This window comes from Balaenoptera borealis, assembly GCF_965194805.1.
Source record: "Balaenoptera borealis genome assembly, chromosome: 2".
NCBI classification, from domain to species: Eukaryota; Metazoa; Chordata; class Mammalia; order Artiodactyla; family Balaenopteridae; genus Balaenoptera; species Balaenoptera borealis.
The window spans coordinates 39,494,806-39,512,728 of NC_138867.1; the positions used below are offsets into that span (position 1 = coordinate 39,494,806).

The 17,923-nt window shown below is 35.1% G+C and overlaps 1 protein-coding gene across 1 annotated transcript in view; it reads right to left on the reverse strand.

Annotated features, from left to right (window-relative positions):
- HCN1 (hyperpolarization activated cyclic nucleotide gated potassium channel 1) overlaps window positions 1-17,923 on the reverse strand; it is a 364,692-nt gene that overhangs the window by 62,521 nt on the left and 284,248 nt on the right. Inside the window, exon 5 of the mRNA XM_082382251.1 lies at window positions 9,439-9,585. Coding sequence (XP_082238377.1) covers window positions 9,439-9,585 — 147 coding nt within the window. The remainder of the gene's footprint in view (window positions 1-9,438; window positions 9,586-17,923) is intronic.

Consider the following 17,923-nt stretch of genomic DNA (forward strand, 5'->3'; position numbering starts at 1 on the left):
AAGTAGTGGAGCAATGTTAGGAAAAATCAAGGAAAAGGCCCAGTAATCTGGCTCGTGTTCAATGACACAAACTGTCTTCTCCCTGACCCTTCCGGTTTCCCTGATTCCCTATTCTCCACATTCTCCCCAGCACTTGTTATATCTTGTCCTTTGATAACAGGTGTGAGGTGCTATCTCATTGTGGTTTTGATTTGCATTTCTCTAATGATCAGTTAAATTGAGCACCTTTCCATATATCTGCTGGCCATTCGAATGTCTTTTTTGGAAAAAAAAGTCTATTCAGGTCCTTTGCCCTTTTATAATTGGACTGTTTGTTTTCTTGCTATTGAGTTATGTTGAGTTGCTTATATATTTTGAATGTTAACCTCTTATCAGATGTGTGGATTGCAAATATTTTCTCCCATTCCACAGGTTGTCTTTTTATTGTGTTGATCATTTCTTTCATACTGCAGAAGCTTTTTAGTTTGACGTAGTCCCACTTATTTGTTTTTGATTTTATTGCTTGTGCTTTGGGTATCCTACCCAAAAAAATCATTGTCAAGACCCATGTTAAGAAGCTTTTTCCCTGTGCTTTCTTCTAGGAATTTTATGATTTCAGACCCATACATTTGTCTTTAATCCATTTTGAATTTTAGTGTGTAATCTCTGATTGTCTCTGGCAATTAATCATATGTGACTTCCTACATTTCTTGTATTTTTAGTAATGTATTTTAACTTTTTCTTCATAGTTCTTTTCACGTATTTCCATCTTGACTCTACAAGCACACAGTAAGCACTGTGAGACTGGAAACCACATTTTATAATTTACCTTCCCACACTTAAATCAATATCTTGCACACATTAAGAAATCAATAAATGTTTTTTGTCTGTTTGTTTTCTAGAAACAAGGGATGCAGGGGGAAAGCTCTAGACCAAAAGAGAGAAGAAGACCCAATTTCTTTGCTTGGTAATGGAACCAAGATCAGGCCACTTACATAAATTTTCTAGCCTTTGGTTACTGTGCCTCTCACATGTGTATATGATAATTTGTAAGATCCTTGTAGAGCTTTGCAATACTATGATTCTAGCTTATTTTAATTAATCTGAACTAAAGACATTTTTAGGAGACATTTAAAAAACCAACAAGCATGTACTTTAAAAAACTTATTCAGAATTGCACTAAATAAATATGCACGCAAATTATGATTTCTTCCCTAACAGTGTTTTCCACAAATTAAAGGTCAGAAGGACAGTATTATACTCTCAGCCCGATTCATGTTCTGTGAAAATGAAATATACTGACACCCTATATTCTACTGGGACACTGATCTGTACCTATTTTCAGTCCGCGGCCCTTCACACTCCATTGTTTAAAAATAGATCAGTTCTGAATTTTGGAGACAGACATAGAAGGGCATTAACCTCTTTCTTGATTGTTAAGTTTACTTTTTGCTGTAATCGAATCAGTATAAATTTGATCATGATAAAAATAGACCTTCTTACTTTGTACACATTCCAACAGGCTCTCATAAGCAGAGGGGTATGGCTCACTGAATTTTTCTAATTAGTTTTTAGTTTTAAATATACTCCTCCTTTTATTAAAGCGTCAGCTGTTTCTGATTCTAACATTTCAATGCCAAGTTTTGATGCTAAGACACTGTCTCCAGAAGGCTGGCTATTAAAACGGAGGAAGGGCTTATTAGCAGATTGTTTGAATAAATTCCCAAAGAAATGAGACATGTGATAAGGCTAGACTCGGTGCCCCTCTGGTGTATGGCCTAACACCCTCTGAATGACCCACTCATAGCACCTACCCACAGTTATAATTGCTGATTAAATTTCTGTCTCTCACTAAGTTGTAAGAGCCATGAGGGCTGGGACTATCTCTGATTCTTCACTGAATCATAGTTATAACAAGAATCAAATTTTACTGTGTACTTACTATATGCCAGGCACTTTCAAACTTTTAATATTTTTTTCTCATTTAATTTTAAAACAACTCTGTGAGGTACTTACCATCATTCATATTTAAAGATGAGCAAAGTGAAATACATACATATTATGAAATAGCCCAAAGTTGTACAGATACTAACTTGTGGAGCTGCATTTAAATGAGGTTGGTGGCACTATGGAGAACAGTGTAGAGGTTCCTTAAAAAACTAAAAATGGAACTACTGTATGATCCAGCAATCCCACTCCTGGGCATATACCCAGAGAAAACCATACTTCGAAAAGATACATGCACCCCAATGTTCATTGCAGCACTATTTACAATAGACAAGACATGGAAGCAACCTAAATGTCCCTTGACAAAGGAATGGATAAACAAGATGTGATACATATATACAATGGAATATTACTCAGCCATTAAAAAGAATGAAATAATGCCATTTGCAGCAACATGCATGGATCCAGAGATTATTATACTAAATGAAGTAAGCCAGACAAAGACAACTATCATATGACAATGCTTAAATGTGGAGTCTAAAAAGAAGGATACAGATGAACTTATTTATAAAACAGAAACAGACCCACAGACATAGAAAATAAACTTACAGTTATGAAAGGGGAAAGGGGGGGAGGGATAAATTAGGAGTTTGGGGTTAACATATACACATTACTATATATAAAATAGATTATTAACAAGGACTACTGTATAGTCCAGGAAACTCTACTAAATACTCTAATAACCTATATGGGAAAAGACTCTGAAAAAGAATAGATACAGTGTCTGTATATGTACATGTATATGTATAACTAAATCACTTTGCTATACACCTGCACCTAACACAACATTGTAAATCAACTATACTCCAATATAAAATAAAAATTGGAAAAATAATGAGATTGGTGGAACCGGGGCCAAAGGAATGAGACATATGATAAGGCTAGACTTGGTGTCCCTCTGGTTTACCCATGATGCTGCATAGTTCCCCCATAGTAGGTTTTCACTCATGATTTGAAAGTATACATATAAATATTCATGGCACTGAGAATATCATAAAGGCAATTTAAACTATTCAGAGCAATGAAACTGAAGGCTCCTGAGCAGCCAGGGGAAAACAGGAGCATATTTTAAGTGGATGGAAGGAGAAGAAAAGGAGGGAAAGCCAGGGCAGGTAACAACTGGGAGGGAGAGGAGGTCTCTAGAGATCACTGACGCCCATCTTTGCAGACTCAGAATTTTAATTAGACACAGTCACAGAGCAACTAGAGAGTGAAGATTATAGATGATAGATAATGGATGCATCACATAATAGTGGCTCTAATTTAAAATGCCAAGTTTCTGAGTACCATCATAAGTATTTTTCTCAGAAAACTGTAGTTGTTCCTTTACTTTCTGGTCCATGTATATTAGTTCACAGTGACACGAAGATAATTTTTTAAGATGACTTTACAATCACTTCTCAGAATGCTGATAATGCCAGTGGGGTCAGTGCTCGGGTCAGATGGTCTAGTCCGAGGATGAAGAACACACAGATTTATCTGCTGCACTGAATCTTCTACATCCTGAGGTGGCTCACTACTTAGGTTTGGACAGGGAATCCAGCAACTTTTGTTTTATGTGCCACTGACAATATGCTAGGCACAGCTGGCATAGCAATGTAAGAAAAATAGTATTTATTTTCTATCTATCCCATGGATATTATTATAGAGATTGGACAAAACATTTACATACTTCTTATAATGGTACTCTATTGGAATATTCCCCCATCCCCCAGGTTTACTCTGCAATAAATCACTAATGTGTATAAACCTTGAGAAAGTTAAAAAGAAAATAAAAACAACCACATGCAAAATAGGTCCTTCTGGCTTACAGTGTATATATCAAAACAAAATCACAGAGGAATCTAAAGATGCCAGCATCCTTTTGTTATATATTAGAAACCATATTCTCCATAGTATAATCTAAAGTGATACTAAGAAAGTTCTGTGGCCACAGTACTTCATAGTTCTGGGCATCACTTTTCTTTTTTTTTTTTTAATTTTATTTATTTATTTATTTATTTATTTATGGCTGTGTTGGGTCTTCGTTTCTGTGTGAGGGCTTTCTCCAGTTGCGGCAAGTGGGGGCCACTCTTCATTGGGCATCACTTTTCTTATGCATGCCAGCATCTCTGTTGTGTCTACAAAATGCTCTCTCCAAGCTCTAATAATCAATGATTCTTTGAGATCCTTATTTAATTTGCCTTTATTTATCCAATAAGTAGTTATTAAATATGTACTTTCTAGGGAGTAGAGCTACCATGGAAATCAAGAAAGACAAAGTCCTTGCTTTCTTGGATCCCGAGTTCCAAGAATGGAGAATTAACACATAAATAAAAAGGGACAACAAGGCAACAGAGTGATGTGTACACAACAACAAGGATGATGTGATAGAGAATGACTGCAAGGAAATTAATTTAGATGAACTTCTCACGGAAGGCCCCAGGTAACATTTGTATTGAGATTTGAACAATGAGTCAGGTATTTGTTGAAGGCTTTTCAGCAATTTGTCTCCAATTGATGAAAAAGATAAATCACCTAATTTCTGCACAGAAATGCTTTCAATAAAGTAGTGCTTTCAAAATATCTACTAGTTGAATTAATTTGCATATGCATGGTATGAGTTTTTGGTAAGAGCTTTCAAAGGTCACACAAATGATATTCTTCCTGCCATTTTACATCTTAGAGATTCTTCATATTTAAAAATATTCAAACACATTGAAAAAAAAGTCTGGGGAATAAACCGGATATAACATAATATAGATTTAATTGATTATGAGTAAGGAATAATTTTCATATTCATAAGCATTGCATTTTACTTTCTATATTTTAAAGCAATGGGTTTTTTGCATAAATTTTTTAGAATCTAAAGTTTGACCTGCCCTTCACTTTTGTACATTCCTGAGTACCCAGACTTGTGTTAGCAGAAATCACTGCTCTTAAGTATACATTAGCATCTCAAATTATGCAAAATACTTTCTTACAAATGAGCCTTCTGGACAATGAAGTATTTTAAGTTAAAAGTCTTGTTAAAATGTAAGATGGTTGTTGGCTCTAATGTGAATATATGATTAACAATTATATGTGGTGTGTGTATGTGCACACAATGCAAGTCTTACATTTTTACCTTTTATTATAAAATACATATCAAATAATCTAGCTTTCCCTTTCTAAGTATCCTAGTTTCATTCATTTTATATTTATTGTAGCAATCATTCAGTGTCTTCTGTTGTGTGCCTTCAAAGTGCCAGGCACTTTGTGGATACTAGAGGCACAACTGGGACCAAAATACATCTTTGCACAGATTAATGCCTCATCTTCTAAATTGGAAGACAGCTTTTGAAAGGTGGAATGATGTATTTTACTACTTTTAAAATATTTCCGTATATGTATAACTGATTCACTTTGTTATAAAGCAGAAACTAACACACCATTGTAAAGCAATTATACTCCAATACAGATGTTTAAAAATAAATAAATAAATAAATAAATAATAAAATAAAATATTTCTTGTGATCTACCACTATGACCTGAATATAGCAGGTATATAAGACTACAATTTAATAGGGAGCAAGACATATTTCCCACTGTTCTTACTGAACTTTTCTGCATAAAACATGTCTGGCTTTTTTACATCTAGGTTTCATTTTGAATAATGGCTTCTGTTATCTCTCTGCCAATGTCTTTGCTTACTTTCCTATTCTACTCTTCCTGTTCCCCTAAAGTCTTAATTCACATTAAATTTAGGCTTTTGTGTGACTCTGATGCCAGAAGAGCAACAGCTGAAGAGCAGATGAACAAATGGAGAACATGGTTTTCACCTTTTTAAGGTGTTAAGTGTTTGAGCATTTCATGCTTCTACTTCTAGGATCTCTAATTTTATTAAGTAGCCATGATTCTTACCCTGTTTTCCACTCATAATTCTGTTAAAGACCATTCACCCAATAAATATTTAATGAGCTCCTATCAAATACTAGTCATTAGAGATACAGAGATATTATGGCACGGTCTCTATCCTCAAGAAGCTCACAGTCTTGAAAGAGACAAACAGTAAACTGACAAATGAAAATACAGTGATAGACAATGGTCGGGGAAAATGTATGAAGAAGGTTCTGCCTGGTAAGACTGTTTGATGGAAAGCTGAAGGTAAGCTGGGTGGAAAGGATTGAAGATAGAGAGGGTAGCATGAAGAAAGGCAAAGAGGCAATCAGCAACATTTCTCCCCACCCCGCCAGGAAATTATCAACAATTTTCTGCTGATGAAGCATGAATGTAAAGAAATGAAGATGGAGGCAGACCAGGGGGCATCTCAGGTGCCATGTCAAGCAGCTTGAACTTTTTCTTGAAGGGGATAGGAGGTCATGGTTAGGCTCTGAGAAGAAAGTAATGTCAAACTAGTGTTGTATATCAATCAATATGGTAGCCATGAGATGGGATGCATTTGAGCTAATTGACATCAAAGGCAGGAAGAAAAGTGGCGAGTGCCCTTCAGAAGTTGAGGTAAAAGATGCTGAGACCCTGAACTATGGCATTTGCAAATATAAGGAAAACATTAGTCTAACTTAATGATAGAATAGTTGTAGGAATTGAGGAAATTGGAGGTATGTCTATTGATGGCTTTAAGGGGATAAAAATGAAAAGTGGAATTTTTTCCACGAAGATCAGAGTAAATTAAAGTATGGCAATATAAAGCAGTTAATAACATACACGTGATTAAGAACATTTTCTTGTTATCCTGATTTTACATTACACTGAGCATTTTTAGCAGGGAGGAATGCTTCCCATTTAAGCATGCAGCTTCTTAGGGTTCATTTTTATGTTCCCTTTTTCTATTGGTTTTCTGTATTCCTTCAATGACATTTTATGCTAGAATCCTTACTTTTCTGCTTCTTTGAAATAAATTTTTAGTTTTACTGTGTCCTCCTGCCTATTGATTCCATCTTAATCCCTGATACTGTCTCTTCAATTACCTTTGTCTCCATGCTATGGTCTGTCCTACCCTGCCTTTGAATCCCACCAGGACCTTTAGAACCCAACTTGGTTCTAGTGTCCTGAACTTCTGCCTCTTAGTGAAAGGAATTTGGATTTAAAATAAATTCTGTCAGCCTACAGAGAGATAAAGCAAAGCATATTGATAGATTTTTTTTTTAAATGATGCATTACTTTTTTTAACATCTTTATTGGAGTATGATTGCTTTACAATGGTGTGTTAGTTTCTGCTTTATAACAAAGTGAATCAGCTATACATATACATATATCCCCATATCTCCTCCCTCTTGCATCTCCCTCCCACCCTCCCTATCCCAACATTTTAGGTGGTCACAAAACACCAAGCTGATCTCCCTCTGCTATGTGGCTGCTTCCCACTAGCTATCTATTTTACATTTGGTAGTGTAAAAAATACAAAGTTTTGATTCTATTTCTCAAAGCAAAAATATTTGTACATTCTTATTTGATTGAGGACTCTAGAGAAAATAAGCTAATCAATAGCAGATATTTAGCTCCTTCTATTTCCAAAACTCTTAACTGATGTCTTAAGGCTTAAAAAAATACAAATAACTTTTAATGGATGCAGATACTTAGGGATGGTTATAAATGGTAAAGATGTTAGTTGAAATAGAAATATTTATTGACTCTTTAACATATGCTACATGTAGTAGGAATTTCAAGAAAAATTTAAAATATAGATTAAATGGTCTTTGCTCTTAAAGAACTTTCAAGACAAAAGTGGAGGAAACTAATGTGGAAAAATCGTGATAATAGACAAAATGGAAAGTAGCACACAAGCATTATGGACTCAGTGCATTGGGGGTTAGGGAAAAGAGAGACCAGATCTAGTCTGGACAATCAAAGGAGGTATAAATAAAGACATATTATTTATTACCTTTGCCAACAGATGACAAATATCCGGAAAACGTATGATGCAAGTTGAGAAATTAGAATTGGTTTTTCAAAACAGTAAGTTGCACAATTTGGCTATAGGTCACTTTGGAACATGTACGGCAACAGGGAAAAATAAAGCTGGAAATTCAGCGAGGATCAGAGCATAGAAGGGCTAGAATATGAGCCTAAGGAGGCTATAGTTGATTTAATTTGTAATGTAAAGACTGAACATTTCTGAGCAGAGACATGACTAGCTCTTACACGTAAAAGAAGATTAATCTGGCATCGCCGCTTTAAATGGTAGTTAGAGAAAACAGACCAAAGGCTGGAAGGTAAACTAAGGGGATATTGCAAATAGTCCATGTGAGAGGAATAAGGTTAGGGTAAGGGCCTTGGGAAAGGAGACAAGGGCACAGGTGTAAGATATATTGTCACAGTGAATTGACAGCATTTGGTAATTGACTGGATGTGAAGAGCAAAGAAAGATTTTTAAAAAAGACAAAAATTTTACATGCCAAATGATTCCAAAGAATAAAACATTTACAGAGAGAGAGAGAGAGACTTCAAAGGATAAATGGTTTAGTGATGGAAGATAATGACTAACACATAGATTACTATGCATACATACGGCACGGGGATATCATGTAGCTTTTAAGAAAACAGAGATTATGGCAAGAACTTGGAGCTCAAATTTATAGAACTGCAGAGTGAGATGAAATAAATATGAGACTAAAACTCAGAAATTCAAAATGAAAAGCCAATGGCTCAGTAATGGCCTAGTGTTAAAGAAGCTCCCAAAAGAGTTTCAGGGTATGTGTTTTATTTAGTTTAAAAGAACCACCAATGGCTCAGAGACAAAGGATTTGATGCTTAAATGTTCACTTATAATTTTCAAGGAAACAATTTTGGTAAAGAAGTGGAGATTGAACCACAATGCAATAATTAGAAAGTAATCTTTGGCGAAGGTTGGTAGTAAAAGAAAGGAGAAAGAGAAAGACAGTGTAAGAAACACAAACACTCAAGAGAATGTTCTTTTGATCTAGGGGTGACCCGTACATTCTAGTGGGCAGAGGGAAGGCTTCTAGGGAGGGATGGAAAGGAGATGCAAGGCCAAGAAGTGGTTATTGATGTTGCCAAGTGTTTTAATGAGGCAACAGGAAATGAATTACTCACAACGGGTCAGGTCAGTCTGTAATCAGTGTCCAGGAGATGAGCAAGGAAAATGAAGATAGGAGGAAAGCAGAAATCAAAAAGAAGTTAACGAAACAGTTTGGTGAGCATGAGATGAGAGCGTGGAAAACTGGGAAGATATGGGCAATGAGGACACAAGAAGGGGCTTTGTAACTAGGGACACAGAAAATAAAATGATATCCTGAGAATCATAATTAGAATAATTTCCAGTCTTTTTTCAACATAAGTGCCTGTAAATGGGAGAACCTAAGGGCAAATAAGGGCAAAAACCAAGATGTTTTAACATTACATTTTAATTTTTCTTTTAAGTAGTGTCAAAGCATGGAATGGAGGATTTCCCAGGAAAGGAGAAAGTAGACAATGATCTTGCACACGGAGACTGAGGACTGTAAATCTTACCTCTCTCAGAGGATCATTGAGTTCATTGAGAATATTTTCCTCATCAAAGATTTTGCCTTGGTATCTGTGTTCATAGTAATCATGTATCTTCTGACGCATATCAGCTGGTAACTTATGGAATGACATGTATTGTTCCACTTGCTTATACTGTAAGGAAAGGAAAAAAGGAAATTAGAAAACATTGTTAGGCTGTATGAGAAATCGTCGTGTTACTTTGTGGTGCTATATTCAATAATATTTGAGTAACAGTAACAAAAAGAAGAAATCCTTTAAGGGGAAGGAAATAATGTACTAGGTTGTAATGTACCTACTCTGTGTCACAGACTGTAGAAAGCATTTGTTTAGTTGAACATTTCCTGTAAAGACCTGAGATGTTATAGAGAGGAAGCATGGAAGGAGCTCAGAGGTAACTGGGTGCAGCCCCAGAAAAGCCAGTGATGAGGCAAGAAAACAAAATGTGACGCTATTTTTTTTTTTTTTTGGATTTTTTTTGAGCTGAGTTCTAAAAGAAGTATGAAGTTGCTGTTTAACTCTTCATTTGGAGAAAGAATCTCATAACTTTGGATAGTACAAAAGGTCTTATCTTAGACCTTTATAGCAAAAGATCAGACCTAATTAACAATTGAATCTGGAGGCAGAAAGCTTGGCAGCTATTTGCAAGTCATAGATACTCAAGCAACACTCGTGCCCTGTAAATTAAGAGACTGTGTCAGGCTTCCATTTAGGACGTAGCAAAATATCAGAATGAGGCTAGATTCACATAATTTTATAGCTGAAACTTAATTTAGACATTTAATTTCATTTAAACAAGTAGTACTTAAACTTGATTGTTTATAAAACTTGCGGTGAGGTTGTCTTTTGGGAATGCAGATTTGCATTCTTAACTCCAGATATTGATTCCATTGAGGTATCTGCCTTTGTAAATTTATACACATACTCATATACATATACATATACATACGCACTTAAAAAAAATCCCTGCAAATCAAACAGGAACATAGAAGCATGGAGATTACTTGGAAGCTTATTAGAAGAGAATTTCAGGCTTTACCTCAGAGCTGTGAAATCAGAATCTGCATCTTAAGAAAGATCCCAGATGATTCATACACATTTAAGTTTGAGAAATATTCCCTCGATGTTTCAAATGCAGGTGGTCATAAGACTATACTTTGAAAAAATTAGTTAGACCCCCCCAAATTAGTTTCATTGTATGTATGATAAAACTGAGTACAAATTAAAAGGTAGATAATAAAACTGGATGAAGATACTGGAATAAAAATCTTTCCTTAAACACAACACATTTGACATATTATCTATGAAAAATTTTTTTCAAATCTTTTCCTGATAACAGAGTTCAGACTAGAAGATCTAGGTGACTGGACTCCCTGCCCATAATTACCGTAATTATAATTGGTAATTGATAATACATATATCTAATGGGAAACAGCAACCCATTGTATTGTATTTCTTCAAATTTTTTTACATAATTTCCTTACACATAACATTCATATTTTTGGACATTCCCTTTTAGAGTTTAGTATTCTCAAAGGAAATACAACTTTGTCATGAGATTCCTTTATTTGGTCACCAGACTGTTCCCTGAAGTATTTAAAGCCTGCAGGCCTACATATATATATCTCTGAAGCAACTTGATTATGATTTAGGCATTCTGAATTTAGGCACCAATGCTGTCACTGTCATTGCGTGTAAGTGGCCTCTAGTATATACTTGAGAAGGACTGGGTTAATTTTTCCTGAAGAAGTCAGAATCTGTATGCTAACCTTGGTAGCCCACCCTTAGCTAGAGACCTCAGAGTCAGCCTGCTTTGACCCCTCATGCAGCTGGTCCAAAGGAAAGATGCTTCAGTGGCCCTTTCTACAGGATTGCTGTGTAGGATAAAGTTGATTTGCAGCTGGACTGGAAAAGCTCTAACTTTATTTTTAGAGACATCTTTGTATCTGATTTTTACTCTTAGCCAAGAAGAGGGCAGTGGGATATTTGAGGTACTGTTTAGGTTCTGAAACTCCACTGGAGACCCACAAGGCTAACTCCTGCACTAATGATTTGCAAATAGCCTGCTTGGTTTGACTAGTTTGGATGGACTATTTAAAGAGCTACTGAGAGCTTTGTTGGTGAGCTCTCCCCAAAGCAAGACTCCTTGCACAGATCTTGGTGGTTCAGGCCAGTGAGTCAGCATGTTCCAGGGTCCCAGAGATTGAGCCCACAGGGAGGGTGCTGGGGAAAGGCCCTCGGGCCTCTGATGCTTGTTGGCATTCTCTTTCTCTGTTGCACTGACCTTTGCCTTTAAGCGAAAGCCTCATATGAGTATAATCTATGGAGTCTGGTGAGCTCTGTCAAATATCCGAACTTGGGAAAACAATAAAACAACTTCAGACAACAGGGCTGTCACTTACGGCATTGATGAAAGTCCTTTCAGATCTGGCCAAATAAAGGATTCAGTGTGTTCTTCAAAACCAGTAGGTATCAAGTAATCTCTGCTCACTTTTCTCAATAGAGTGCTTGCCCAAACACTGCTTGGGGTGGTGAGAACCTTTAACTTTAACTGGCATACTGAAGCTCTAGATTTCTCCCTTTTTTTGCATGTATCTCAGGGTTATGGGAGACAGCATTAAAACTTAGTAGCATTTTAATCATTTTGGGGAAATTTGTGCCTGTGTTTGAGGGAGAGTAGGGGAAAGAAAAGAAATTCAGTTTCTGGCAAGTTAAGTTTAAGATGCCCATGGCACATCCTAACGCTTATATGTAGGTCAGGCACTTAGAAGAGAAAATATACGCATAGTCAATGACTAAGGGATCACTAAGGATGCGTCAAGTGAGGACATAAAAAGACAAAAAGTGGAACTTATATTTTAAAAGCAGTTGAGTCATGGAGTTTGACAAGTTAAGGGAACTCACATTAGCCAGCACGATGTAAGAGCAGGACCAGAAAAGCTAGATGAGCAAAATCCAAAGAAGGATAAAGTTTCAAAGGGGAGGGGGCCACTTAAAAGCAAAGAACCAAGTACAATTCTTTCCTGAATATAGAAAATCAAAAATTCATTGTATCAGATTTAAAAGACTATAAAACAAGTACCATTGAAAATTCTAATGTACTATTATTTTTTAAATGTTCTCTGCAATTAAAATTTTATATATATCTATATCTATATATAATGTATGTACATGATATTTTAGGGGTTCAGAACAGGCTTCTTCAAGATGTGACACTTTGGCATGTGGGTTATTATGTGCTAAAGGCAGTGGAGACCCTACAGGCTCAAGAGAAACTACTGTCCCTCCCTTAACTACTTAGGATAATTTAAATTGGGGATTTTTCCCAGAAAAAGGGTTATTACCAGAGATAAATTTTATCTAAGTGGTCCCATCTGTATGGCAGGACAAACATCTAATTACCCAACAACTGCTCTTCTTTTTATCATGCTATGAATCGTCCTCCTGTTTTTGAGAGCTCCAGGTCCCTCTCCCATTCCTTAGCCCAGGATGGCATATATACCTTATTTTACCTCTTTGTCTCTGAACCTCTCCTGTATGTGGGGTCTCTGACCCTATCAAGTATGTGGGATTCATGTACATATGAGAAATGAAATTTGATTTTCACCTGTTAACTGGCTCATGTCAATTTAATTCTTAGACTGGACAGAAGAACCTAGAAGGATAGAGGAAAGTTTTCTTCCGCCTTGACAATATTAAAAATGTGCCCTAATAGAGTGTTTATAACAAATGGCAACATTCCATTGTCAAACCCACCAGTCTCACTTCTCCCATGTCACCATTTTTAAAAAGGTGTTTAGTTGGTATCACCAAGCAATATGCTTCTGTCTCTATTTCTTATATGGATTAATAATAGGCATCATTTATTGATTCTTTGCCATAACAAAGTGGTTTAACTACTTACAGCTCCCTGTATCTTCTCACCCCCTTTCTCGTACTATAACTGTGTCACTAGTGCTAATTGTTCCCTTGATCTCCTTTGTAACTTTACATAATCTATTTATACCTTTATTTCTTGTTCAGAGAACTCTAGACAAATTTACCAGATGAAAGCAACAAAATCCCTCCTTCACTCCTACTTTCTAACTTCTGTTATCTCTACTTTTATGATGTAAAGGTGTATTATAATTTTGTACCCGTAATTAAACCTACCAAACCCATAAAGTGTTTACATTACTTTGACCATGTATCATGATGCCAAGTGGAACATTTGATGACATTTCCTTTTGTTTCATGGATTTTTAATGATTTTCATTTCTTGCATAATTAGCTCTTATTTTAGTTTCATTTATTTTTTCCAGCCTTCTTATCCTACCCAATATTTGTTGAGTTTTCTTTAGAGATTTTTCTGTAGGATTTCTCTTTACAAAATCCCTGGTTGGGTTCACTATTCTTAGACCCTATGTTTTTCCTTTGGTTTAGTTATTCATGTTGCTGGAACCAATCCCTAAGTAAACAACTATGAAATATTGAGTGGGATATAGTTTTTTGGAACCATTTCTTCTCTGAAAATGTCTCTGTTAAACTCAAAGTTGATTGATAACCTGACTGCATACAGAACTCTAGGTTGAAGTCTAGTTGGATGCTGAGCCTTTGGATAATTGATGCACTTTGCTGGATATGGTCCCTGTTTCTCATCACTTATTTCATATATTCTTTCCCTGCATTTCCCCCTACGTTTCCCTAGATTTCCCACATTTTCTCTACATTCCCCAATATTTCCTGAAATTCTTAGAACTCATTTTAATTCCAAATATCTTCTCAATTCTTTGAGCTTTTATCTTCATAATTTTATTGCATTCAGTTTAGAAATATATTAATACATGAAGTTAAAAAATAATTTTAAGGCATCCTTTTATTCCTGAAAAATCTGGATGTCTCAAGAGAGGGGAATTGAAAAGTATCCACTGGATTTAGGTTCGGTAAAATTTTTGGTGTCTTTGCACTCAGGGCTTTCATTGGACTGTATGTGTACATCAGGAGTGGGGGAATTCAAAACAGTTTGCAAATGTTTAGAAGTAAGAAGTGAAAATGGAAATAGCAAATGTAACCATCTCTCTGACGCACTCTAGTTAAAAGCAGAGAGCTAAAATGATAGCATGGTAAATGTCAACAATTCAAAAAATCTAAAAAAAAGTTTTAATCACATTTATATTGTTTTTATATTCATGAAATGATACCCTTACCAGAAAACTGAATCACCCCTACTTTAATATCCCCTACTCCTTCATCCTAATCCTCAAGATAATATCAAATCATGTAAATTCTACCTGCTAAAGGTTTCAATAATTTTCCTTTCCCCTGCATCACCATTGTTATCAGTCTAGTCAAAGTAACTTTATTCATCCTCTAAACTAATTCCTAGCTTCCTAACTACATTCTCTGTATCAATTTGCACATGCCTTCTTACAATCCTAATTCATTTTCCATAATCCAGACAGAGAAATCTTTTTTTTAACATCTTTATTGGAGTATAACTGCTTTACAATGGTGTGTTAGTTTCTGCTGTATAACAAAGTGAATCAACTATACATATACATACATCCCCATATCCCCTCTCTCTTGCGTCTCCCTCCCACCCTCCCTATCCCACCCCTCTAGGTGGTCACAAAGCACAGAGCTGATCTCCCTGTGCTATGTGGCTGCTTCCCACTAGCTATCTATTTTACATATGGTAGTGTATATATGTCCATGCCACTCTCTCACTTGATGGACCTAGAGACTGTCATACAGAGTGAAGTAAGTCAGAAAGAGAAAAACAAATACCGTATGCTAACACATATATATGGAATCTAAGAAAAAAAAAATTGTTCTGAGAAATCTTTTTAAAATGCTAAGCTTATTGTCATTCTTTTCCTTAAGGCCTTTTAATAGCTTCCCATTGCCTTCAGGATCAAGTCCAACTTCCTTGGCCTATGTGGGCCTCTCCTGCTCTATCACGTGCATTTCCCCTTTGTTTGCTATGCCCTGGTATATTAAATGTCTTTCATATTCTTAAACTTACCCTGGTAGCTGTATGCTCATGCTGTTTCCTCAGTCTGAGATGCTTTTGCACCACATAATTTCATGACTAATATCTATTCATCCTTTAACTCTCTCCTCAAATGTACTATGTCAAGGAAGTATTCCCTGACTCCCTAGGCCATGTAAAGTCGCTAGGCATACACTTAGACACAATGCTGAGTTTACCCCTTAGTTATGCTAAGGGCACCTGCAATTACTTGTTACATGTCTGTCCTTGCCTATCTTGCTCACCACTGACTCTGCTAACATATTTGCACATAGTAAGTTCTCAAGTATTCACTGATTGAAAATCTGGTTTGTTACACACTTTCTGAAAATTCTTCTGATAAAGGAAACAAAAAATGTGATCTTTGCCTTCTTTCAGTAATAATAATGGTATCAAATGGAAGATGCCAGATAGGGAGGTTCTTCCACATGGATTGAAATTGTGGATTTGTATTTTATTATTATTGGTTTGTATTGTTTATGATTCAGAGAAAATTTATTAAATGTGAGATTCTTAACTCTAACTTATTGCAATTAAAGTGGATTAATCTGTTCTTTAAAGAATCTGTGGTTTCTGTCTGAATCTGTATCAGTCTTTATGTCAAACACAGCTATAAGGAGGAGGAAATTATTGACTGTGAAAGAGAAACTGCCTTCCTATAATTCCAAAATGCTTATAACAATTAGGAAATAGCAGAAGTTAATAAAAACATGTGCAAAGTATATGTATTTTGATATTAAGTGATGAAATACTTGGTTGACTGCCAGTACCTCTCATGTTTTTTTTTTTGAAATTTTCCTCTCTATCAGGATTTTGAAATTGTGACAGTTTCTTTAAGTTGGACATTATTCAATAAGCTATTTTTTTGGAGCTATGGAGAGTAACTAAGAAGTATAGGATAGAATCATTGTCTTAAGCTTAATGGCTAATTAATTGATTAGAACATAAGCAGTTATTTAGAAAAGGGAGTGATTTGTTAAGACACTCTCCCTATTAAATAAGTATTCTATTAAAAAATAAAAGGAGTTTTCTTCATCACTGAGACAGCCACGTGTACACCTAAAAGAATAGATAGTCTTCAGGTATCTGGGCATTGTTTTATGTACTGAATATTCCTGGGAGATAGGAATCAGAAGTTATACTTTTCATTTTAAGAACAAATTACATTAAAATGAAAATTAGCAAGTAATTCATAATTACTAATCAAATCAAGTGGACTTCTCAGTTTCTGATTCTAACTCTAGTCTTCAAATCTATAAAACACTGCCGATAAGTAGTTGACTTTTTACTGAAATCTCTCAGGAAACACTGAATTACTGTATAGTAGTGTGTTTTATGATAGCTCAGGACATTGTTTAAAATGTAGCCCATGCCCACGGCAGACTCTTAACCTGTGGGTGTCTATGTGTAACTTAAGATTGTAATGATAACTGTCATTTCATCACTTTTTAAAGTTTTTACGTAGGGAGACTCCAAATGATTCCGGAAACAATTAATGGTAAGATTTTGCCACCAAAACTCAGCTTCCTTCCTGCAATGCAGCACAGCCTTTGGAGATTATAGTAAATGCTCCCAGGTAGCCTAAGACAGGAAATCTGAATTCCTACATTTCATTCTAAAGTCAGTTTATTTATGCATTAATATTTAAAAAATGATACAACCTAATAGCCTGTTTATCCAAAACTCTACCAATTTTAAGACAGATGGCTAAGAATATACTTTTCTTAATTAATATTAGCATATACAAACACTACATTCCTCAAGACATTTATATGGAATCTCATTAGATAATAAATTTAGCTTTAGTTTAATAAAATGTTTGGAAATAGCAGTACTTTAAATAGTAAACTTATTATGGATAATTATCAGTAGATATTTGTGGATATATCTATATATCTATATATACACATATGTAATGAGTTTCAAAAACATATGACATCCAAAATAAGTTACTCTGTTCTTTTTAGAATATATTTGATCATAACTATTTTACCAATACGTTCAGAATATTCTACTTTACTCACATAATTTATAATGTTCATTTAATTGTTTTATAAATAGGCAAAAAAGAAAAGTATTACATAGATTATTATACCAAATATAGCCAAAATAAGAGATATTTAAAGTATTTACTTATCATTACGTATACTTTGTATTATGCATTTCCAGCATACATCAAAAAGAAATTTTTAATTGAAAAACAAACAAGAGAAAAACAAAGGTGTACTCACTAAACACCTTTTGTGTTGCTTCTAGAACTTGTTAAACCGCAAGGGCTTTTTGCAGCCCTTATTTCCTGACCTTAGTACAGGTTTGCTACAAAGATAGATGTTATCATTATCATGAGACCCTTTTTAAAAACTATATACTTATTGTGATTTTCAAAATAATATGGCTGTAATTCTTATTTCTAAAAACGTATTTTTCACTGTCTTATTTTTGTAATAGTTTTATTTTAAAAAA